This window comes from Protopterus annectens, chromosome 3.part1 (assembly GCF_019279795.1).
Source record: "Protopterus annectens isolate FY-2018-M chromosome 3.part1, PAN1.0, whole genome shotgun sequence".
NCBI lineage: Eukaryota > Metazoa > Chordata > Ceratodontiformes > Protopteridae > Protopterus > Protopterus annectens.
The window spans coordinates 1,860,676,841-1,860,702,677 of record NC_056732.1 but is presented as its reverse complement, the minus strand read 5'-3'; the positions used below and the strand labels follow the sequence as shown (position 1 = coordinate 1,860,702,677).

The following is a 25,837-nucleotide window of genomic DNA, read 5'->3' as shown; positions in this document are numbered from 1 at the left end:
CAAGGTGTTCAGTACGGGAACTAGACAGGTAATCAGCCATGGTTTTCTGACTGTCAATACTGGGAAACAATTTCACTAAAAGACACTTTAGGTGGAGTTGGAATGTGCACTTTTCTTCACTGGTGTGCACCCACAGAGGTTATATACAAATCAGGACACATGTGGGAGTCTACTACATAATGGGATGGAGGTGAACCTGCCCAATGCCAAAAAAAGCTTGCTTTCAGCATAACTATTGTGTTGGTATTTGTCTGCAGGATGAAGACAATCAGTGTATGACTATGGGTCCTTCAATACAGCAGTGTGTGTGTGTGTGTGTGTGTGTGTGTGTGTGTGTGTGTGTGTGTGTGTGTGTGTGTGTGTGTGTGTGCGCGTGTGCGTGTGTGCGTGTGCGTGTGTAACTGCTAATTTTAAATGAGGGCAGATAAAAGTAAGATTTCTTTTCACAGAAAAGAAAGAAATCCCCCCCTGATTATTATGTTGATGATTAATTTTAGAGGGGCATCTACAAAGACAAATTTGATTAATTTAAGGAAATAAGACCATGTATTTTCTGAACTAGACTCATTCACTTTGATCAACCCTTTCCTCGCCTTGAATAAATCAACATTACATAGGGTGAAAAAGTTATTTTCAAGCATAGACCCTACATCACAAAAAAGGCAATATCATACGGAGTACTACCGGGTCAAGGGGGTAGGAGGTGCAAATTCATTCCAGTTTGTGAAGGACACTGCGATTATGGAGTGCCGCTGACACAGGAAAGGGGAGGGGTAGAGTGCTTATCATAGTGACCACTCAGTGAGTAAAACACGTGTTTATGTTCGCTGCTAAGACTTTATGCAGAGGTTCCTATGGTCTTTGTATTGGATCAGGAGTGTGGGTATGGCCTTTCCAACAAATCTCAAGAAAGATGGGCCTGTGTGCACTGAATTAAAGGATTAAATGTTTTTCCTGTAGTTTACAATAAACTGCTGGTTGGGAAATGGTGCAGTTGTCAGCACAGTCTGGTTTACGTGCTTGTAAACACTACTGCCTAGGTACCTCCATCACTTCAGCATTACTAAACCCCGTAAAAGGTCTTATTTCAAAAGTATTTCTGCAGTTCCTCCAAACAGTACTTGTAAAATAATATCTGTAGTCCTTACTTCTAATGGGATCCTCTTAACAAATCAGCACTGGACCTCATGGAGTGATGCCAACTCAAAACTAGTATTTAACTTGCTAGACGCCATCTGTAAGAGGTGTAAATACTTAAGCACTGGGAGGCATCCCACTCACAACTCATTGCATGCATTCAGTATCACACCTCTACCCATGCAAATGCAACATCATTATACTATGAATATAAAACTATTGTATGCTGATGACTTCAAAAAATCTCTATGCTGGCATCCTATAAGTCCAGGAAATAAATAAATACATTGATTAATTAAAACTAAGTACCAATGTAAAGAAATAATTGCACCTACTTCTCATCAACACCAATATGTCACCAACAGCAAACCACCACCAAGTCTGGTAGGGATAACTGAGCTACTGGACATGCCCTAGTTATTGGGAGACTCGGTTGTTAGGCAGAGAGATTTCACACTCACCAGGCTGAATAAGGACAGGTTGACAGTCAGCTGTCTTCCATGAGCCAAAACAGTGGACAACTAGGACACTCGACACCATCTCCTCAGGCAAGTATGACTATGACATGTCTGAAGTTCATATGGGGATAAATGACCTGTCATGCAAACCCCTCAAGACCACAAAGAAGGATATGTTGAAGCTTACCATGCTAGCTTCAAAGAAAGGCAAAATGCTAGTTCTAAGTAGAATCCTCTCTTCACCCAGAATTATGCCTAGATACAAGAAAAAGATAACTGGGTTCAACAACTGGCAAATGTGTTGGTTCATAGGTTCATACTAGGCTATCTGCCCTAGGGCATTTATAAGCCTAGCCAGAATGTGTTTGGCTTTCACCACCCATTTTAAATTTATTTTGCTATGCTTTTTTCGAAAGTTAGTATACTGTGATCTCCCATCCACTCATCAAGATTCCTCTGACTCTGCCTAAACTGGACTGGGATTTTATTCCAGAGTGAAGGGAGCCTCTGGGTTATGAATCTGTCCCTCCAGCATGTCCTATTTATTTCAGTGCTGAGGTTCAAGTCTCACATGGCTTTATATTGCCACTGAGTAGAGCTGGAGTTTCTTTAACCGGGCAGCATATGGCATCTGTTTGAGCCCTTTGATCCTCTTGGTGAGGTACTTTTGGGGTCTTTCCAGTTGCTGCAGGTGTCTGGTAAGGTACATCCCAAAAGGGGCATTGTACTCAATTATGGGCCTGATGAGGGATGAGTAAAGAGGCACGGTGACCTCCCCTGATCTAGATGTGAATCCCATCATGATGGTGCAAGTCAAGGGGGATTCAGTATGCAGCACCCTGGGACAAAATGATCAACAGTCCAACAACATCTTTGTTCCAGAGTTTTCACATACTGTACTAAGCTCTTGCTGCCCCCATTGGTTTTGCAAAGTTCATCTAATGAATGTCACAATTTGATAACATCTCCAGAACCAAAACAGATGGCATCAAGGTTAGTCTACTCAACACACAACCTGACAGCACAGAGGTTAAGGCACAGGATTACTAAAGGGTAGACCTGGGTTCAAAACCTGGTTGGAGCACAACTGGGAAACAGCAGCAGCAACTGTGTGGAAAAAATGCTTGGCAATCTACTCTCAGTAATACATGCTGCTAAAACCCTATGGGGTCTACCCATGGAGTCACCATGAGCTGATTTTTGATTCTAGGACAATTGCTTCCTGCTACTTAACACAAAAAAGCTTAGCAATAAACTACCTAACCATGAGGCACTTCTGAATTTGTTACATGTCCATGTTGGCAAAAACATGGTTGAAATCCTTAGACAGTAATCATTCTGGGTTTTGGTTTTAAGACCATCACACCTTCAAATCTACCTGAAATGGTGTTGGGAGTGCCAGTGTATTTCAGGCAAAATGTCCCTTCACAACTGATACCCAAAGACCCACTGAACTACAGCTCATCTTAGGGAAATCTACTGTCCGAATCACAGCCGCTATCATTCAAAGTCTATGACTCAGGATGACTAAGATAAATGCCTGTCATTCATATAGAATAGCCCTATAAGCAACATCTTTTTAATCCTTGGAGACTTCACCTATCCTTCTAATGACCGGAGCTTCTACACTTCCAACATTGTGTGTGACCAGCATTTCCTAGACTGGGTAAACAAAAATGTCCTCGATCTGTTTGCTGACAAAATGACCAGGGTTGTAAACATTGACTCAGTGTACAAAAGCCTGGCTCCTGTCTGCTCCCTTCCAATGGCCAATCCTTCATTACTAAAGTTTGCCCATAATCTGTTTACCTTTACCCTTAAACACTTCTACTCCCTCGGTTACAAACAAAACCCACTTTAAAGCCTTCAAAAAGGTCAAACTCATACAACTGTGCGATGAAAAATCTGAATGTATCCATGGTATCTCCTCAGTAGACACCAGTTATACAAGTTACACATAATGCATCCATGGTATGTCCTCAGTAGATACCAGTTATACAGCTAGTTACACATAATGTATCCATGGCACCTCCTCAACAGAGACCAGTTATACAGCTAGTTACACATAATGTATCCATGGCACCTCCTCCGCAGACACCAGTTATACAGCTAGTTACACATAATGTATCCATGGCACCTCCTCCGCAGACACCAGTTATACAGCTACTTACACGTAATGTATCCATGGTATCCCTTCAGTAGGCACCAGTTATACAGCTAGTTACACATAATGTATCCATGGTATCTCCTTAGTAGACACCAGTTATACAGCTAGTTACACATAATGTATCCATGGTATCTCCTCAGCAGACACCAGTTATACAGCTAGTTACACATAATGTATCCATGGCACCTCCTCCGCAGACACCAGTTATACAGCTAGTTACACATACGGTATCCATGACATCTCCGCAGTAGACACCCGTTATACAGCTAGTTACACATAATGTAACCATGGCATATCCTCATTTAGACACCAGTTATACAGCTAGTTACACATAATGTATCCATGGCATCTCCTCAGTAGACACCAGTTATACAGCTAGTTACACATACGGTATCCATGACATCTCCGCAGTAGACACGTTACAGCTAGTTACACATAATGTAACCATGGCATATCCTCATTAGACACCAGTTATACAGCTAGTTACACATAATGTATCTGTGGCACCTCCTCAGTAGACACCAGTTATGCAGCTAGTTACACATACGGTATCCATGGCACCTCCTCAGTAGACACCCATTATACAGCCAGTTACACATAATGTAACCATGGCATATCCTCATTAGACACCAGTTATACAGCTAGCTACACATAATGTATCTGTGGCACCTCCTCAGTAGACACCAGTTATGCAGCTAGTTACACATACGGTATCCATGACATCTCCGCAGTAGACACCCGTTATACAGCTAGTTACACATAATGGATCCATGGTATCTCCTCAGTAGACACCAGTTATACAGCTAGTTACATGGTATCTCCTCAGTAGATACCAGTTATACAGCTAGTTACACATAATGTATCCATGGTATCTCCTCAGTAGACACCAGTTATACAGCTAGTTACACATAATGTATCCATGGTATCTCCTCAGCAGACACCAGTTATACAGCCAGTTACACATGTATCCATGGTATGTCCTCAGTAGACACCAGTTATATAGCTAGTTACACATAATGTATCCATGGTATCTCCTCAGTAGACACCAGTTATACAGCTAGTTACACATAATGTATCCATGGCATCTCCTCAGTAGACACCAGTTATACAGCTAGTTACACATACGGTATCCATGACATCTCCGCAGTAGACACCCGTTATACAGCTAGTTACACATAATGTATCCATGGCATCTCCTCAGTAGACACCAGTTATACAGCTAGTTACACAGTATCCATGACATCTCCGCAGTAGACACCGTTATACAGCTAGTTACACATAATGTAACCATGGCATATCCTCATTAGACACCAGTTATACAGCTAGTTACACATAATGTATCCATGGCATCTCCTCAGTAGACACCAGTTATACAGCTAGTTACACATACGGTATCCATGACATCTCCGCAGTAGACACCCGTTATACAGCTAGTTACACATAATGTAACCATGGCATATCCTCATTAGACACCAGTTATACAGCTAGTTACACATAATGTATCTGTGGCACCTCCTCAGTAGACACCAGTTATGCAGCTAGTTACACATATGGTATCCATGACATCTCCGCAGTAGACACCCGTTATACAGCTAGTTACACATAATGTAGCCATGGCATATCCTCATTAGACACCAGTTATACAGCTAGTTACACATAATGTATCTGTGGCACCTCCTCAGTAGACACCAGTGATGCAGCTAGTTACACATACGGTATCCATGACATCTCCGCAGTAGACACCCGTTATACAGCTAGTTACACATAATGTATCCATGGTATCTCCTCAGTAGACACCAGTTATACAGCTAGTCACACATAATGTATCCATGGTACCTCCTCAGTAGATACCAGTTATACAGCTAGTTGCACATAATGCATCCATGGTATCTCCTTCGCAGACACCAGTTATACAGCTAGTTACACATAATGTATCTGTGGCACCTCCTCTGTAGACACCAGTTATACAGCTAGTTACACATAATGTATCCATGGTATCTCCTCAGTAAAGATACCAGTTATACAGCTAGTTACACAATGTATCCATGGTATCTCCTCAGCAGACACCAGTTATACAGCTAGTTACACATAATGTATCCATGGTATCTCCTCAGTAGACAACAGTTATACAGCTAGTTACACATAATGTATCCATGGTATCTCCTCCGCAGACACAGGTTATACAGCTAGTTATACATAATGTATCCATGGTATCGCCTCAGTAGATACCAGTTATACAGCTAGTTACACATAATGTATCCATGGTATCTCCTCAGTAGACACCAGTTATACAGCTAGTTAAACATAATGTATCTGTGGCACCTCCTCTGTAAACACCAGTTATACAGATAGTTACACATAATGTATCCTTGGCACCTCCTCTGTAGACACCAGTTATGCAGCTAGTTACACATAATGTATCCATGGTACCTCCTCTGTAAACACCAGTTATGCAGCTAGTTACACAAGTAATTTTTATACTAAAAGTGCTTGCGTGCTAGTATCTTACAACATAGTTGTTCACTACCACTTGTACTAAATGAGAAGTGCCCTAACCCCATAAACCCAATCCTAGTTCATTAATAGCTCTCACACCACCGGACCCCACTGTGTTGCATAATCCTACCGGAACCCTAACTCTAACGGTAAAGCTCCCACGGGGTCCCCAACTCTAACCATAACACTCCCCTCCCTACAGACCCTGATCATGCTCCTCCTCCTCCCTGAACCCCCAGATTACTCCTTAACCCTAAAGTTCCTCTCCATAATACTAAAATCCCCACAGACTCCCTAAAGCTTCAAACTTCCTTCCCACTCCTTACCCTACACCCCCCCTCCTGCTCCCCAGATCAAAATTCTCCAGTTGCTCTCGAACCTTAAAATCCCCTCCCACTCCCTAACCATAAGATTCTTGTTCCCTAAACCTAAATCCTAGTCGCAAGCACTACCCAAAACCCTCATTTATGCTTGCTTCTCTCTCACACCCCCTTGCTTCTGCATTAACCATTCAGAACTCTGCTACTATGTTTGGGCAACGTGAAAGCTCCACTCTCCTCTGTTCAGCTGCCACATCTCGCTGGAACTTTTATTAGAATTCAAGCATAAACCAGTGACAATGCACCTGTACATGAAACCTTACAGGAGATACAAAGAATATGGAAGTTACCATACTGATGCATAAACCAGTGATGACACACCTGTACACGAGACCTTACAGGAGATAGAAAGAATAAGGAAGACATTGTTTGGGGCACAAACCAGTAATCCTACACCTGTATAAGAGACCTTGTTGTTGTTGTAGGAACTACAAAGAATATAGAAGGTACCCTATTAGTGTATGAAACATTAAGCAGCGATATGTAAACGGGCTTACAAGAACCACAGGATAAGAAAGTTACTGTCTTGTGTATGAAACAGTAATCACTGACCTGTAGGGAAAACTTTACATAAATTTTATATACTTTCAAAGTAACTATCACGCCTGACCCTCCTAGCAGCAACTAAACTAAAAAAACGTATCCAAAGCAAATCATAACCTTTTACAGGATGGTATAAATAGCTTCACTGCAACTCCCCCTCAGACGAAACTGGCAACTATGCAGAGTTCTACACCAATGCTTTATAAAAACACCTATCAGCCATACCTGACAGGAAAAAAACAAGCTCCTCAAGGAAGAGCAAACCTGCCTGGTGGACAACTGCCATTAACAGGCTTTACAATAAGAGGACTAAATTAATGTCTAAGAGTAAGATGAGGCGAGCCCTAAACTGGAAACACTCCCTCCTCAGCTTAAACAAGAAAATAAGAGTTATAGATTCATAGGTGTGCACTAGGCTAATGACCCTGGAGCCTTTACAAGCCTAGCCCATAGAACTGTCCTGGCATCATGCCGCCCAACATTAGTTCCCAGTGCCTCTTGAGTAGGCTAATGACCCTGGAGCCTTTACAAGCCTAGCCCATAGAACTGTCCTGGAGCCTTTACAAGCCTAGCCCATAGAACTGTCAGGCATCGTGCCGCCCAACTTTAGTTCCCAGTGCCTCTTATTGAGTAGGCTAATGACCCTGGAGCCTTTACAAGCCTAGCCCATAGAACTGTCCTGGCATCGTGCTGCCCAACATTAGTTCCCAGTGCCTCTTATTGAGTAGAGCCACTGAACTGATCTCCGGGGTGAATTTTCTATTACCCATCCACTCATCAAGATTTCTTTTGAACAGGGCCAGTGAGGTGCTCTGCTTGACATGTATGGGAAGTTTATTACAGAGCATGGGCAGACTCTGGGTTATGAACCTGTCCCTCCAGCATGCTCTGTTGATTATGGTAATGAGGTTGAGGTCTCTGGAGTGTGTGGTACGGAGGAATTGGGATTTTTTTAGATGTAGCATTTCTAACAGAGCTGGGTCAAACATGGCTTTGTAAGTCAAGCAGAGATTGCCTCTTAGTAGACGATATGAACCATAAAATAGCTGGAGCTTTTTTGAGTCAGTCTGTGTAGGGCATGTGTTTAAGGCCTAGTTTTGACCTCTTTGTGAAGTACTTGTATGGCCTCTCCAGCTGTTGCAGGTGTTTAGTGAGGTACATGCCAAATGGGGCATCGTACTCAATGATTGGTCTAATGAGGGAAGACTAGAGGGAGACAATGACCTCTTTCTTCCTGGATGCAAAACCCTTATTAATGAGATTTGCCACACAGAAGGACGTTCTGACCACAGTGGCAGTGTGGTGGCCAAAAGCGAGGTTGCTGTCAACCTGTGTCCCCAGATCTCTTATAACGCCTTCAGTGTTCAGTGGACTATCATCAATGTGGTAATTTGTGGGAACAGAGTTTTTCCCAAAGGAGATGATGTATTTTTTGGCATTGAGCTTAAGGCCATTGTTTCAACACCAGTCATTGGTTTTAGTGAGGTCTTTTAGTGAGGTCTTTCTGTAGGATGTCTACATCACTTGGGGATTTAATGGCTCCCAGCTTGCAATCGTCTGCGAGCTTGGTCAGCCAGAGTCCCTCCGTGTTGACCTGGACTTCTGAGAAGTAGATGCCAAACAAGAGAGGACCCAGGACTGATCCCTATGGGACTCCACTTGTGACTGGTGGCAGTCTTACTTGGAGTCTGCTACTTTCACACTGTGGGTTCTACCTGTGAGCCAATTTGCAACCCGCCTAGTGATATAGGGGTTGATGCCTAGTTTGGCGAGCCTATCTATAATTCCTGAGTGGGGAATGGTATCAAAGGCCTGGCCAGATCGATGTAGGCTCTATGAACTACCTTGCCTTCGACCACAGTTCTGGTGACTGACTCAAAGAAGTCAACCAGGTTGAGCAGGCATGATCTACCCTTCACAAAATCATATTGCATGGGATCCAGAGTTTGGAGATTACCTATACCCTTATTAATTAGGTCCATGATGATGCACTTCATAGCCTTACATATCAGACTAGTTAGGCTAATGGGACAATAATTACCAGGGTGTGTAGTCGCTCCCCCTTTATGGAGAGGGATGACTGTAGCAGTGTGCCATTTGGTAGGGACAAAACCTGAGGTGAGGCTGTGACTGAACGGGGCGCATGGGTGTGGTGCCAGTTCACTTTGTAGTTCATATACGACACAGCCAGGGATATTGTCGGGTCCCATGGAAGCTGTATTCTTGGCCTTGGACAATGCAGCTTTAACCTGTGCAGCAGTAATACTGGGTGCCTGACATTCTTCGACTATTGTGATAGGTCCTTTGGGGCGGGGGGTAAAGTTGGCACTGAATCTGTTGGCCAGTATATTGGCAATATCTGTTGGCTCAGTATAGGAGGTACTATTGTGCAGTAACTCAGAGCAAACCTAGGTATTGCCATGGGGATTCTTGACATAACTATAGAAGGCATTGTGGATGTCTCTAGTGTCTGCTGCAATTTTGCCTTCATAGCTAGCTTTTGAAGATTTGATGAGAGATCTCAACTTTTTGTTGAGGCTAATAAGGGAGTTTTTCCAGTCTTGGGAATTTGCCTTTTTCTGCAACAGTTTCTTCCTTCTGTTGTACAGTTTGTTAATGGCTGGGGTCCACCAGATTGGCTTCCTTTTTTTAGAGGAGAGCGTCTTGGTTCTGTTGGGTATGGCTAGTTCCATGCATTTATGTATGTGTTCGTACAGTGCACTGGTGTATGATTTGGCAGTCATGCATCTATTTTCCATATGCATGGGTGCCATGAAGTTAGCCACCTCTGTTTTTAGGAGCCCAACGTTAGCTTTGGAGAAGTTTTTCATGGTGGTTACCTTTGCATGGGGTGTGGATTTCCATGGTGATTAGTTTATGGTCAGATCTAACCAGGGAGGAATTGACTATTGGTGTAGAGCAATGGTCGCCCATGTTAGTAATAACCAGGTCAAGGATGCTGCTTCCTCTAGTGAAGTCTAGTTCCTTCTTGTGAAGTCTTCCAAAACAAACTATCAATCCAAACTAGCTTCCTCAGTTAAGGCCGACCATAAGGCATTCTTCAGTTACATCTGTAATCTAAAAGGAAAGGCCCAAATTTGTGCCAAACTGGTAGTTAATGATACCACATATACTGAGCCTGTGGACATAGTTAACCTGTTAGCCAACAGGTGCTATGTAAACTTCACTCCCCTGTCCCCACCACATGTGCCCCATGACATCCCTACCACATGTCCTCTACCTTGCATCTCTAAAGAGCAGGTCATAAACACCCTCTCTAAGGTCAAAAACACAGCATCTATGACCTGATAACATCACAGGCTGCATCCTACATGGCCTCAAACAAGAATTAGCAAAAAGGATGAAAAATTTCTCCAAAGCAAACTATAGCCTCTTAAGTGATGACACAAACAGTTTCAAACCCCCTACTACCACTGTCAATAATGACTCCTATACAGTGGTGAACACAGATGCCCTGTATAAACACCTTTACAAATGTACAGACTCAGCTGTACCTGAACAGATCAAAACAATGTCCTCAAAAGAAAACATGCCACCCTGGTGGACATCAAGCATAAACAGGTTACACAACAGGAGGAAGAAACTAATGTCTAAGAACAAGACAGAAATTACTCAGTAGAGGAAGAACACTCTTCAAAGCTTGAACAAGCAAATTAGATATCTTGTAAAGTCCTCTAAAGCGAATTATGAAGCAAAATTAGCATCCCTAGCTAAGGATAATCACAAGGAATTATTTAGCTATGTCCCTAAAAAGGAAGACCCAGCTTTGTGCCGAACTGGTAGTGGGAGGTACCACTTATACAGAACCCGAGGACATTACCAACCTTCCAGCAGACAGATTTGGCAAAAACTTCACCCCCCCCCCCCCCATCCCAGCCAGACATACCTCAAAGTATACCTGTCACCAGTCCTCTACCAAATATCTCCAAACAGCAGGTCATAAATGCACTCTTCATGGCCAAAAACACAGCCTCTGTGGGACCAGATAACATCCCAGGCTGCCCACTAAATGGTCTAAAACAGGAGCTAGAGAACCACATGGCACTTTCTTCAATCACAGTCTAAGTACTGGCTTTGTCCCAGCAGACTAGAAAACAACAACAGTAATTCCCTTGCTCAAAGGGGGTCCATCAGCTGACCCTGGGAACTATAGCCCATAAGCCTAGCCAGACTTATTTGCAAGGGCATGAAGACAATCATCATAGATCTTATCAACAAAGACATATATGACCTCAAACTCTTGACCCAACTCAATTTAGCTTCTACCAGCAGACCAGTTACCAGTGGCGTACCACAAGGATCTGTGCTGGGGCTCCTACTGTTTGGAATCTACTTCTCAAAAGTCCAGGTGAAAATAGATGGCCTGTGGCTTAACCAAGTTTGCCGATGACTGCAAATTGGGTGTAGTCATTGAATCCCCTAACAATCATGACATACTACAAAAAGGGCTTACACAGACAAATGATTGGTGCCACAGCCATAAATTTAAACTAAACACACAAAAAAAAGAAAGAAAAAAAAAAAGCATCATCCCTTTCAGCAAAGTGGAAGTCCCTACAAATTACAATATTAACAATACCACTTAAGCTCATAGCATGTGTTGAGAGATTTGGGAACAGAAATTGATAGCAATCTTAGCATCGATCAGTGTCCATAGTGTTAAGAAAGACCTTCTATGTTGCAGATCCCATAAGTAAGGGTCTCGCATCCAGAGCTGAGGATGTTACAATTCCACTGTCCTCGATCCTAATCAGACCACTAATAGAGTACAGCACTCCCTTCTATATGTACCTCGCTAGACACCTGCAGCAGCTGGAGAGACCTCGGAGGTTTCTCACCAAGAAAATTCAGGGCTTCAACACATGACCAACATGGACAATCTGCAGGTCCTGTCACTGTACTCTGTATCTTTTAGGCTGCTGACAGGCGACTTGTGCCTGGCCTAAACAGCAGTCTTGGACCCTGTCCTAGTGGAAATGTTGCAAATCCGCAAGTCAAATGGGACAAGATTTACTCACTCTAGGGATCCTAACCTACCCTGCGACATTAACAGGACATGCTGGAAGGACAGATATGTTTCTCAGAGATAGCCACTCCTCTAGAATTCCCAATTCACACAAAACAGTGCTACTCAATGACCTCATTTAAGCATAACTTAAGACAACGGGATGGGGAGGTCGTAAATTTACCCCGGGGATGTCACCTATATCCCTCATGGATAAGGGCAGGTGGTGCTGATCATAGACTCATGCTGCAAGTATAGACTATACAACTTGGCCAATAAGGAAAAAAGGGTATAACATGGCTAGCCTTATAAAGGCCCTAGGGCCAATAGCCTAGTAACCTCCTATGAACCTACATACATACATCACATGCATCAAAATGACTTAGCTCTTCTCTGGAAAGGGATAAAAAATTAACAATTAAAAATAAACTAAACTGTACTTCAATTTTTAACAATCCACAATGCTCCAGTTCTTAACTAATCTTGGGGGAGAGCAATTTCTTGTTATCCAGTACAAAGACTGGAGCATTGCATTAGAATGCATTAGATCTGCATTCTTGTTATACTGTGGGTTTGATCAGATTCTTACAGTGAGGCCTGTAAACTCAAACATACTACAAGAACTACTACAGCTAAGGATTTTGCTGGAACATGGAGATGAATGCAAACTTTGAGCAGATCACACGTTCATGGCAACTGGTGGTCACAAAAAAAAAGGAAAAGATGTAACAGATTCAGGAAAAGAGGCACCAGAGCAGGAATTTCAGTCAGATTGAAGATAAACCCTCAGGCCTGCACTACCCTCCATACTACTAGCCAATGTAGACTCACTTGAAAATAAGATGGATCACTTTCACTTTGTGACAAGTCCAGAGGAGGAATATATGTTAATAACAACTGGTGCAGCAACTGTGCAGTAACCATCACCTTCTGCTCAGAAAACATTGAAATTCTGTCACTAAAATGCAGGCCCTTCTACCTGCCAAGAGAGTTCAATGGAATATGCATCACAGCAGTCTACATCCCACCTGATACAAATATCAGTGATGCTATGTCCACCTTATATCAGTCTACAAGTGATTGGCAAAACAGAAATCCAGAGCATGCAATCATAATTGCAGGAGACTTCAATCAGGCTAACCTAAAGACTGTATTTCCCCACTACCACCAGCATGTAAACTTTGCCACAAGGGGGGTAAATATACTGGATAAGGTCTACACTAACATTAAAGGTGCATATAAAGCAAAACCCTATCCACATCTAGGGAGCTCTGACCACCTAGCCATCATACTGGTTCCAGCTTATAAATCCATACTGAAAACCAGTACACCACCTAGAAAACAAATAAGAATCTGGCCTGAGGGAGCAATCTCAGCTCTACAAGACTGCTTCAACTGTACAGACTGGTCAGTGTTTAAAGAGGCTGCTGTGACAAACCATGTTGACTTGGAGACATACACTGAATGAGTGACAGCTTACATTTCCAAGTGTGTGGAGGATGTAACAAACACCTAACTCATCACCATACAGGCAAATCCAAAACCTTGGCTAACTAGTGAGGTGTACAAGCTCTTGAAAATAAGACACATAACTTTCAAAACCCAATATATGGAAGCTTGAAGTGTGGCTAGAGCCAAACTGAACAAAGGTATCAAAGAGGCAAAAAGATCTATGGCAGAAAAATCCAGTCACTTCAGGGACCAAAAGGATACCAGGCAACTATGGAAAGGAATTCAAACCATCACTGACTACAAGCCTACATCAGCTTCATGTGATGATAGCATCGAGTTTCTGAACCAACTGAACAAATTCTTCAGTAGGTTTGATGCTGACAACAAAACAACAGCATGCAGAATCCCTGAAGACAAGGGTGCAGCGGTGCTGAGCTTAGATACAATCAATGCCACTAGAACCCTAAAATATGTCAACCTAAGGAAAGCAGCTTGTGCTGATAACATCATGGGCAGCATACTAAGGGAATGTGCGAAGGAACTGGCTCCAGTACTCACTGACATCTTCAACACATCACTCCATCTAGCCAGTGTTCCAAAATGCTTCGAGGAGAAGACTATCATTCCTCTACCCAAGAAACCACAGCCAAAAACTCTGAATGACTACCGACCAGTTGCTTTAACCTCAACGGTAATGAAGTGCCTGGAGAGGCTGGTCAAAGATCATATAGCCTCAATCTTACCTGTGACACTGGGTGCACTGCAATTCACATACAGGACAAACCACAGTGGAGATGCCATCTCACTAGCTCTCCATGAAACACTGACCCACTTAGAAGGCAAAAACTGCTATGCAAGACTGCTATTCAATAGATTTCAGTTCTGCCGTCAACACTCTCATCCCTCAGAATCTGATATTGAAGCTACTTCAACTAGGCATAGACTTTCATTTATGCAACTGGATTCTGAGCATCCTTACTGAAAGGCCTCAAAGGGTTCATGAGGGAGACAACAGCTCCGAAGGTATCATCCTGAACACAAGAGTACCACAGGGGTGTGTCTTAAGCCCTCTCCTTTTCACTCTGCTGACACATGACTGCATGGCCAGACATGAGACGAATAGGATCATCAAATTCGTGGGTAATACCACTGTTATAGGCCTGGTCAAAGACGGAGAGGAGGTGGCCTAGAGGAATGTGACCGATCAACTACTGGTCTGGTGTGACAGCAACAATATGGCACTGAATGTCAGCAAGACAAAGGAGTTGATTCTGCTGGATACATGAACTAAGTTCTCCATGATATAAACACCCAAGAACTTTGTGCTGTTGACCCTTTCAACTGTCATCCCTTTCATCACTAGAGGTTGGTGTGATACTCGAAAGCTTCTGAAATCAACAGTCAAACAATTTCAACAATGCTTGCACTTGCTAAGGAAACTTAGGAAGGCAACATTACCAAGCTCCATACTTCAGAACATTTATAGGGCACCACTGAAAGTGTCTTGACCAACAGCATTGCAGTCTGGTATGGGAGCTGTAACAATCAGGATCAGAAGGCTCTCAAGAGAGTTGTAAGGTCGGCAGAAAGAATCATTGGCACCTCCCTTACACCTCTGGAAGATCTACACAAATGCAGTGCACTGACAGGGCCAAAAAGATTTCCAGCGATCCAACGCATCCTGCCAATGGTCTGTATACTCGCTTGTCCTCAGGCAGGAGATAAAGAAGAAGGCATTGTAAGACCACCAGGCTAAAATAAACAGTTTCTTTCCGCTCTCCGTTAAACTGTTGATCTCTTGGGAAAAACGAACCATGACACGTTACATCAAGGGGCTTATTTTATGGATGTGCAATAACTGAGTGCAACACTAGGGTGGCTCACCTGCAGATTGAAGGACTGTAAAGTACAATATGCAAACTGTGCAATAATTTAGTCTAATCATAGATATGTTGTTATTGTTTCAATTTTACTTTGACAATATTACCTTCATACTGTTCCTTGTCATCCTTGTCTCCTGTTCTGGGATGGGTGTGGGTCACTGCTGTCCTACGTTACCTACCAATTGCTACTTATTAAATTTCTACTGTGATATTTTATTATTGTTTCTCTGTCTATAAGTGCAACTGTTTCCTGCATTAAGAACAAAGTATTGCAATTTTGTTCAGCTACACTGCTGTGTAGTTCTGAATGACAAAAAGTTTTCTTTGACTCGATCAATTCCATTAATTCCTGACTCACTTTGAACTTCAAGTACAAAAAGTTCTGTTTCAATGCAAAATAGTTTAAATTATTTCCAATCTGCTCATAAAGGAATCCAGGCTGCCCCATGCAATCAATGTACCACTGCCTTGGCTCTACCACTCACTGTCCTTTCTTCATAAAACACTTACACACTTCAAAAAAAAAACTGAAGATATAATGCATGCAAGTCCTAGAACACAGGCCCACTGCATAACCTATATTATGTCCAAATGGCTGCCTTTCACAGATAGAGAAACTTTTCTACTCAACCAAAACCTTCCAATTGGTCCAGCACAGCTACAGCCCACTGCTAAACAATAATCTGTGAATAACGGGCCTTCCTTACTCCATCAGAAATACAATTACTATATGTCTAATCAGACCTGAGTATTCCCTGACACTTACAGAAAAAACATTCACAAAAATAGCACCTTCTTCCTGGAACAATGTCCCACAAAAAATCAGGGAAACAACCATAGTATAATCCTTCAGAAAAGAAATAAAGTATCGCAAAAACTAACCAACTGAAACTGTTTTAGAAGCATGGCTGAATAATTAGTCTACATTTTTGATTATTTTATTGTATTTTTTATGCTACAAAACTTTATTTCATATGGATACAATTTTTCCCACAGCCTCCCTTACTGTGATTCTAACCAACTGAATCGTCCATGAATACATACACACACACACACACACACACACACACACACACACACACACACACACACACACACACACACATATTGATAAAGATATAAATGGGTCCACTTCGCAATTTCGAAAACCCAAATCTTGACTTTTGATACATCGAACTCAAAACATCGAGATTTTGGAATCTCTAAACTACAAAGTGATGCAAAAAAAAAAAAAACCCTAACTAAAACAATGTTTTTGAAGGGGGGCAAGCCCCCCTGCGCCCCCCACACCACCTGCAACTTAATTACCATCTCCGAGATTGTGCTACAGTAGAGAGAATGGTAAGACATTCTCCCCACTGTAGCGCAATCTCGGAGATGGTATATTTAAGTTGCAGGGGGGGCTTGTCTGTCTGCAAAAACAGTTTTTAGTATTTTGTTTTTTTTTTACTTTGTAATTTCGAAAGTCCAAAATCTCGAGTTTCTAGGATTGGTATTTTGAAACTCGAGATTTTGGGTTTTTGAAATTACACAGTGGACCTATATATAAATATATCTACATACACACGCATATTATATATATATATATATATATATATATATATATACACATATATGTACATATACATATATATCTCAGAACATACACACACTTACCCCCCTTCACACACACTTGCCACCTGCTGGATTCAAACCTCCTACCTAACTATGTTATGACACTAGAGACGGACGCATTAGCACAGCGCGCTATTCGCATTACATCACAAGCACAAGCCAGCATTAAAACAGCAATGAAAGGTTTAAACTGAGATGTTACACAACAGACACAGTGTTCTGAAAACTATTTTAGACACTTGTCAGGATTGCACTTCTATTTTCTAAATAGTTATGCAAAGGTCAGTACAGTTTTGGGTCTTTACTGTAGTTCTCTGCTGCATCTAAAATAAAAACATCGAGGCCAGAACATCTAAATCCAAAAACATCTAATTTCATAACATCTAAAATGTATAATATGTAATAGTGTATCATGAAGCATGTAAATGTTATAGTTTAATCTGTTAATCTTGTGGTATCACTAGGAGATGTAGTTTTTATTTCTATAGTTATTAGTTATATAGTGTAGGAATTTATACTATTTATATAGTGTTAATTTTGCCACTCTGTATGTGTTTTTAGGCCATACAGGTAAGTAGACATTATGTGTACATTCTTTGTGGTGATCAAGATACACCGGGGTTAGGAAATTAACTTTTTCTCACTGTAGTGTGATCTCAGAGTTGGTATATTTAATTTATGGGGGGTGTGCAGAATTGTAGTAAAAAGTGTGTTTGGTATCGTTATATGTGGAGGGGATGTTATTTTCATGTGATTTGTAGTGTTAGATATTGTGATGCACATTTTAGATGTTATGAAATTCAATGTTATAGTTTTTAGATGTTATGGTTTTGATATCATTTTTAGATGCTACGGGTTTTAGATGTTTTGAAGGGGAACTAATGATATATATATATATATATATATATATATATATATATATATATATATATATACACACACACACAAAATGTGACAATGCAATGCCCCCTGAATGTAAACGTAAACTACTTTTATTACTATTTTGTATTTTACTCTCTCTCCTGCTTCTTACTGTTACCTCTCTACCTGTTAACAAATGGTGTATGAATGAATAAATAAACAGGGAGAAATATTAAATGTGTCAGTATTTCCATCAAATTCCCCAAATACTACAATGTGAAAACCATCCAGTCATGGAGTTTTGTCCAGATTCATTGCATTCAGACCATCTAAAACTGCAGTGTTCTACATTCATCCATCTTTTTTACTCAGTACTGCTTACCCCACACACACCCAGCCATGAAGGCTGCCAGAACAACAAGTCACACAATGCTACAGCTCTCTGTGTGCTTAGAATTTGACATCATAAGCTTCACTGTCCTGTGTTTCGTCTCCCAACATCACAAGCACAAGCCAGCATTAAAACAGCAATGAAAGGTTTAAACTGAGATGTTACACAACAGACACAGTGTTCTGAAAACTATTTTAGACACTTGTCAGGATTGCACTTCTACTTTCTAAATAGTTATGCAAAGGTCAGTACAGTTTTGGGTCTTTACTGTAGTTCTCTGCTGTATGCCTTCTATGAGGAGTCTGTACATACCCCATGTCTACCATTCAGTTTCCTCCCACAACCCAAAAACATTTCAGATGTGAAACAGAGTTTCTCTATACTGTTCAGTGGTATAAAAGCTGTGTGAAAGTAAGCTGAGTGTGTTCATCCTGTGGGGGTGCTTATGCCCCATTCAGGATTATTTGTTCTGCAAGCAATTATAAAATGAATGAAAGGACAAGCATATGTTTTATATGGACTCTCTGACATAGGTACTACAGCTTAATAATATGCAAATAATTGTGCAGACACATTTACGCCTGCCAAAGTCCCCCTGAAACAAATATACAAAATGGGAAGAGAATTATTTTCTGATTAATTAAATTTCTGCTTCTTGACACTATTTTATACTTTCTGCCCTTAGATATGTAGTCTGTACCATAGCCTTCTTAAACTAGGCAAGAAAGCCAAAAATCGTGCCATCCCAAATAGAACCAAGATGCTCTCCTCCAAAAAAAGGAAGCCAATCTGGTGGTCCCCTGCCATAAACAAACTATATAACAGAAAAAACGGTTGCAGAAAAGAGGAAAATCCCAGGATGTAAAAAACTCCCTTACCAGCCTCAGTAAGAAGCTGAGATCCCTCATAAAATCCTCCAAAGCTAGTTATGAAAATAAAACTGCCAAAGATTCCAAAGACAACCACAAGGCATTCTATAGCTATGTCAAGAATCTAAATGGCAATGCTCAGACATGCTCTGAGCTACAACAGAATGGCATTAGATATACTGATCCCAAGGATATTGCCAATATCCTGGCAGATCAATTTAGTGCCAACTTCACCCTTCTCTCACCCCTAAAGGGCCCATCTCAGTACCAAAAGAATGCCAAATTCTGGTAATCATGGCCACACAGGTAGAAACCGCACTCTGCAAATGCTAAGAATACAGCATCCATGGGACCAGATGACATCCCGGGCTGTGTACTACATGAACTACAAAATGAACTGGCACCTCACCTAAGTGTCATGTTTAATCATAGCCTCACCTCAGGCTTTGTGCCCACTGAGTGACTCACAGCTACAGTTATCCCACTCTACAAGGGGGGATCCACCTTGTTTCCTGGGAACTACTGCCCCATCAGTCTGACGAGCCTGATCTGGAAGGGCATGGAACGCATTATCATGGAACTTATAAACACATCAGCAACCTTCTAACACTGTACCCCATCCAGTTTGGGGTTCGTGAAGGACCGATCTTGTCTCCCGAACCTGATTGACTTCTTCAAATCAGTCTCCAGAGCTGTGAACGAGGGTAAGGTCGGTCCACACAGCCTATCTGGACCTCGCCAAGGCCTTCAACACCATCCCCCACTCTGGAATCATAGATAAACTTACTAAGCTGGGCATAAATCCCTACGTCACTCGATGGGTTGCCAAATGGCTTACTGACAGAACCCAAACTGTAAAAGTAGCCGACTCCAAATCCAGCTCTAGACAAGTGGAGTACCTCAGAGTTCAGTCCTGGGACCGCTCTTGTTTGGCATCTACTTCTCTGAAGTACAGGCCAACACTAAGGAACTCTGGCTAACAAAGTTCACAGATGACTGCAAACTGGGAGCCATTACTGAATCCACAAATGATGTGGATATTCTATAAAAGGGCCTTACAGAAACAGTTGCTTGGTGCCAGAGCCATGGGCTTAAGCTTAATGCCAAGAAATGTATAGTTATCCTCTTTGGGAAAACCCATGAATTACCACATAGGTGGTAGTACGCTAAACACCGAAAGTGTGATGAGAGACTTAGGGACACAGGTGGACAGTGGTCTCACCTTCAATAACCACATTGCCACAACAGTCAGGAAATCCTTCTATGTGGCACACCTCATCACTAAGGGCTTTTCATCCAGAAAAAAGGAGGTCACTGTCCTCATCCCTCATTAGAGCCATTATAGAGTACAACGCCCAGTTTGGTATGTACCTCACAAGACATCTGCAACACCTGGAAGGCCGCAGAAATACCTCACTAAAAGAATCACAGGCCTAAAGCAGATGCCCTATGTGCTGACCATCTAAAAAAACTCCAGCTATACTCTGTGGCATATCATCTACTCAGAGGCGACCTCTGCTTAACATACAAGGCCATGTCAAACCCTGAGCTGTTAGACATGCTCCAATTAAAGAAATCCCAATCCCTCAGAGACACGCTCCAGGGATCTAAACCTTGTCATCACAATGAACAAAACATGCTGGAGGGATAGGTTCCTGACCCAGAGACTCCCCATACATGTCAAGTAGAGTGCCTCCTTGGCCCTCATCAAAAGGAACCTTGACGATTGGATGGGAGATAGGAAATTCACCCCACGTCAGTCACCCTGCTAGACAGGAGCCCAAGGAAGTAAATATTGTGGGAAGAAATATCAAGGGAATTGTTATGGCTAGGCTTGTATAGGCCCTAGGGCCGATAGCCTAGTACCAACCTATGAACCTATAAATGCAGAAGCATGATTTGGAAATATAAGCAAGTTAATGACAAAAAAGTACTATTGCGCAAGTAACCTGACAGCAAAACACAGGCTAACAAAACTAGGTTTTCTGCTTTGTAATGTGTGTGTGTATGTGAAGGTGTCATTAACCAAAACTCTGGTCTGTAGGTGCCAAAATTTGTGCTTGACATGATACAGTCAGAATGTTTTAGAATGTGGTGAATGACACGATTTATTTATTTAATCTAATATATTTTATTGCAGCAAAAATGCATACATTCATAAGCAAGTTAGGTAACTGAAAATGCTGAATACAAAATATTACAGAAGAAAAAAAAAAACAGCTGTTGCTATAAGGGAAACAGCACACTTCATTTTGTGTGTGTATCTATACACACACATACAGACAGACAGACAGACACACACACACACAGACACAACACAAACGTGCACACACCCACACAGACACATGCACACACACACACACACGCAGCCGCATGCACACACACACACACACACATGCAGCCACATGCACACACACACACACACACACACACACACACACACGCAGCCACATGCACACACACACACACACGCAGCCACATGCACACACACACACAGCCGCACACACACACAGACGCACGCACAGATGCACACACACACACAGGCGCAACACAAACGCACACACAGACGCGCACGTGCGCACACACACAGACGCATGCACACACAGACAGGGACACACACACACAGACACACACACAGAGACACACGCACACAGACAGATGCACACACACACAGACAGATGCACACACACACAGACAGATGCACACACACACAGACAGACAGATGCACACACACACAGACAGACAGATGCACACACACACGCAGACAGATGCACACACACGCAGACAGATGCACACACACGCAGACAGATGCACACACACGCAGACAGATGCACACACACGCAGACAGATGCACACACACACAGACAGATGCACACACACACACACACAGATGCACACACACACAGACAGATGCACACACACACACAGACAGATGCACACACACACAGACAGATGCACACACACACACAGACAGATGCACACACACACACAGACAGATGCACACACAGACAAGCACAGATGCACACACAGACAAGCACAGACACACAGACAGACAAAGACAGACACACAGACAGAGAAAGACAGACACACACACAGAGAAAGACAGACACACACACAGACAAAGACAGACACACACACAGACAAAGACAGACACACACACAGACAAAGACAGACACACACACAGACAAAGACACACACACACTTTTCTGCATTCCTGGTTTAAAGCAAACAATCATTCAGAGAAAAGGAGTTTCCAATGAAGCTTAAAATGTACTACATGTCCATGTCCACACTGAACCGCTCAGGGTACTGCGCAGCCTCTCCCCAATAACACAAACTGCTGAGCTCAGAATCACAATGACATGCTTCCCTTTACATTTCAGGGCCAGGAGCATAACACGTACTTATTTAGCACAAACAGGAATGCTGAACTACTATTCTATAGATTGAAATTATGTCTTCAAGAGATGAAATATGGGAATTGTACCTATGACTTTTATGTGCAATTGCCTGTCAGGATGATTTCTTTACATTTTTCTGATACAACTACTAATGCACAATTAAACCAGAGTCTGGGTAGGGATCACTCAGTAAAGCAAACTGTCAGCATTACAAGTAGGAAATATAAGAAAAAACACAGGTTGCCAACAATGAGTGCTGTTGCACAAAACATCAACCTGCAAGGAAATCTTTTATCAATAAGTTAAGATTTGTGATCTTGTGCCATTTTTCTCAGAAAAAAAGGAAAATTAGTGTCCCTGAACATAAACATTTCTTCTGCTGCTTTCTGTCGAACACATCTTTATTGTAGCTTCAAACCAAACCAGCAGCACAAACTACACCATTCACAAACACAAGGCCTGCTGCCTCAGATCTGAACAACAAAGAAAGGTTAGTTGTTACAGTCAGAAGGTTTACTAATCAGCTCAGATCTTACCTCCAGCTTCATGATAAATGACACTTCAGGAACTCAAGAAACTGCCGATTGTAAGGGTTATCAGATGAGTGATAACAATCACAAAACAGAAATAAATACAAATAATTCTGTGTTCAAGAACCAAAGTTGTCTCAACTTTTTCAAACTAATACTTCCTGTGTATCTGAGAAATGTGTTCCTACACAGAGCTTTCAGCCTGATTAATATTCATGAGCTAATGCTGTGAGAAAATAATATAAAGGAGGAGTTTGTATAAATATTTAATGAGATAGGCTGGCACATCCAGTTTAACCTCCCACTGCCAGGACAATTTTACTGTATGAATCTGTGCTGCGAGCTAAGCAAAGCAGTGCAGGTTCTGTACATTTCCACTTTCCTTCTTTCTGCTTCTGTGTGTGTTATTTCTACAGAGTGTAACATATGGTCCTGTGTTTGATCCTGAACACCTCAAACTGCAAACACTCACAACAAAAAGAAGGTACTAGCCTTCTTCTGAGTTCAGTATTAACAATGCAGAGAAAGGAATAACCCTGAGCCTTGTTATTGTTATATATAAACAGTCACATTTCAGGCACCCCGCCTAATTACATTCAGTCTGATTGGGTTCAACAATGTTGTACGGTAGATCCAGAATATAAAAGCAGTCCTGTTCAGTCTGCAAACTGCACTATAAACAATAAATAATAAAGTGTTAAAGCCCCATACAGTGCAATTTGTTTATCTACTGCTAATCACAGAAATGCAGACTTTTCAAGACAAATAAGGAGAAAGGACTGCTTTGCTGAACAAATTTGTTAATCACAATAAAAATACTTCCTCATTATCTGCCTTGATCCTTACAGCTTGATCTCCAAATCATGATCTCTTTTTCTGATGCGATTTTTTTAAAGATAAGTGCTCTGCAGATTCCCTTAGAGTGCTTAAATGGTTCTGTCTTATTTCCTTCTGCCTTCATCATACATGACTGTGCATATTAAACCCTCATAGTATTATTTATAACATTTCTTCTGAAGACTCTCTTTTTGCTGCTTTCTTCTGTAGTACTTCCCCCATGTCCACATCCTGCTAAACGCTAGGCCTCCAAACTATCACATGGTACTACAGGTAGGGCCTTACCCAAGTCTATACAGAGAGACAATAACTTCTTGGTACTTACTGCTGAATGTTAGGTCTGCAGTGTATCACACGGTACTACAGGTAGGGCCTTACCGGTGTCTATACAGAGAGACAATAACTTCTTGGTACCTAGTGCTGAATGCTAGGTCTCCAGAGTAACACACAGTACTACAGGTAGGGGTTTACCACCTGTCTATACAGAGAGACAATAACCTCTTGGTACCTACTGCTGAATGCTAGGTCTCCAGACTATCACACAGTACTACAGGTAGGGCCATACCACCTATCTATACAGAGAGACAATAACTTCTTGGTACCTACTGCTGAATGCTAGGTCTGCAGTGTATCACACAGTACTACAGGTAGGGCCTTACCACCTATCTATATAGAGAGACAATAACTTCTTAGTGCCTACTGCTGAGTGCTAGGTCCCCAGAGTATCACACAGTACTACAGGTAGGGCCTTACCACATATCTATAGAGAGAGACAATAACCTCTTTGTACCTACTGCTGAATGCTAGGTCTCCAGAGTATCACACAGTATTACAGGTAGGGCCTTACCACCTATCTATACACAGAGACTATAACCTCTTGGTACCTACTGCTGAATGCTAGGTCTCCAGACTATCACACAGTACTACAAGTAGGGCCTTACCACCTATCTATACAGACAGACAATAACTTATTGGTACCTACTGCTGAATGCTAGTTCTCCAGACTATCATACAGTACTACAGGTAGGGCCTTACCACCTATCTGTGCAGAGAGAAAATAACTTCATGGTACCTAGTGCTGAATGCTAGGTCTCCAGACCATCACACAGTATTAGAGGTAGGGCTTTACCACCTATCTATACAGAGAGACAATAACTTCTTGGTACCTACTGCTGAATGCTAGGTCTCCAGACTATCGCACAGTACTACAGGTAGGGCTTTACCACCTGTCTATACAGAGAGACAATAACCTCTTGGTATCTACTGCTGAATGCTAGGTCTCCACACTATCACACAGTACTACAGGTAGGGCCGTACCACCTATCTATACAGAGAGACAATAACTTCTTGGTACCTACTGTCGAATGCTAGGTCTCCAGAGTATCACACAGTACTACAGGTAGGGCCTTACCACCTATCTGTGCAGAGAGAAAATAACTTCATGGTACCTAGTGCTGAATGCTAGGTCTCCAGAGTAACCCACATTACTACAGGTAGGGCCTTACCACCTGGCTATACAGAGAGACAATAACTTCTTTGTACCTACTGCTGAATGCTAGGTCTTCAGAGTATCACACAGTACTACAGGTAGGGCCTTACCACCTATTTGTGCAGAGAGAAAATAACTTCATGGGACCTAGTGCTGAATGCTAGGTCTCCAGAGTAACACACAGTACTACAGGTAGGGCTTTACCACCTGTCTATACAGAAAGACAATAACCACTTGGTACCTACTGCTGAATGCTAGGTCTCCAGACTATCACACAGTACTACAGGTAGGGCCATACCACCT

At 42.1% G+C, this 25,837-nt stretch overlaps 1 protein-coding gene across 1 annotated transcript in view; it reads right to left on the bottom strand.

Moving 5' to 3' along the window:
• LOC122798773 (zinc finger protein 436-like) overlaps positions 1-23,376 on the bottom strand; it is a 338,902-nt gene extending 315,526 nt beyond the window's left edge. The window contains exon 1 of the mRNA XM_044067883.1: positions 23,215-23,376. Within this exon, the coding sequence (XP_043923818.1) occupies positions 23,215-23,226 (12 nt within the window). The 5' untranslated portion in view covers positions 23,227-23,376. The remainder of the gene's footprint in view (positions 1-23,214) is intronic.
• Positions 23,377-25,837: the final 2,461 nt, after the last annotated feature.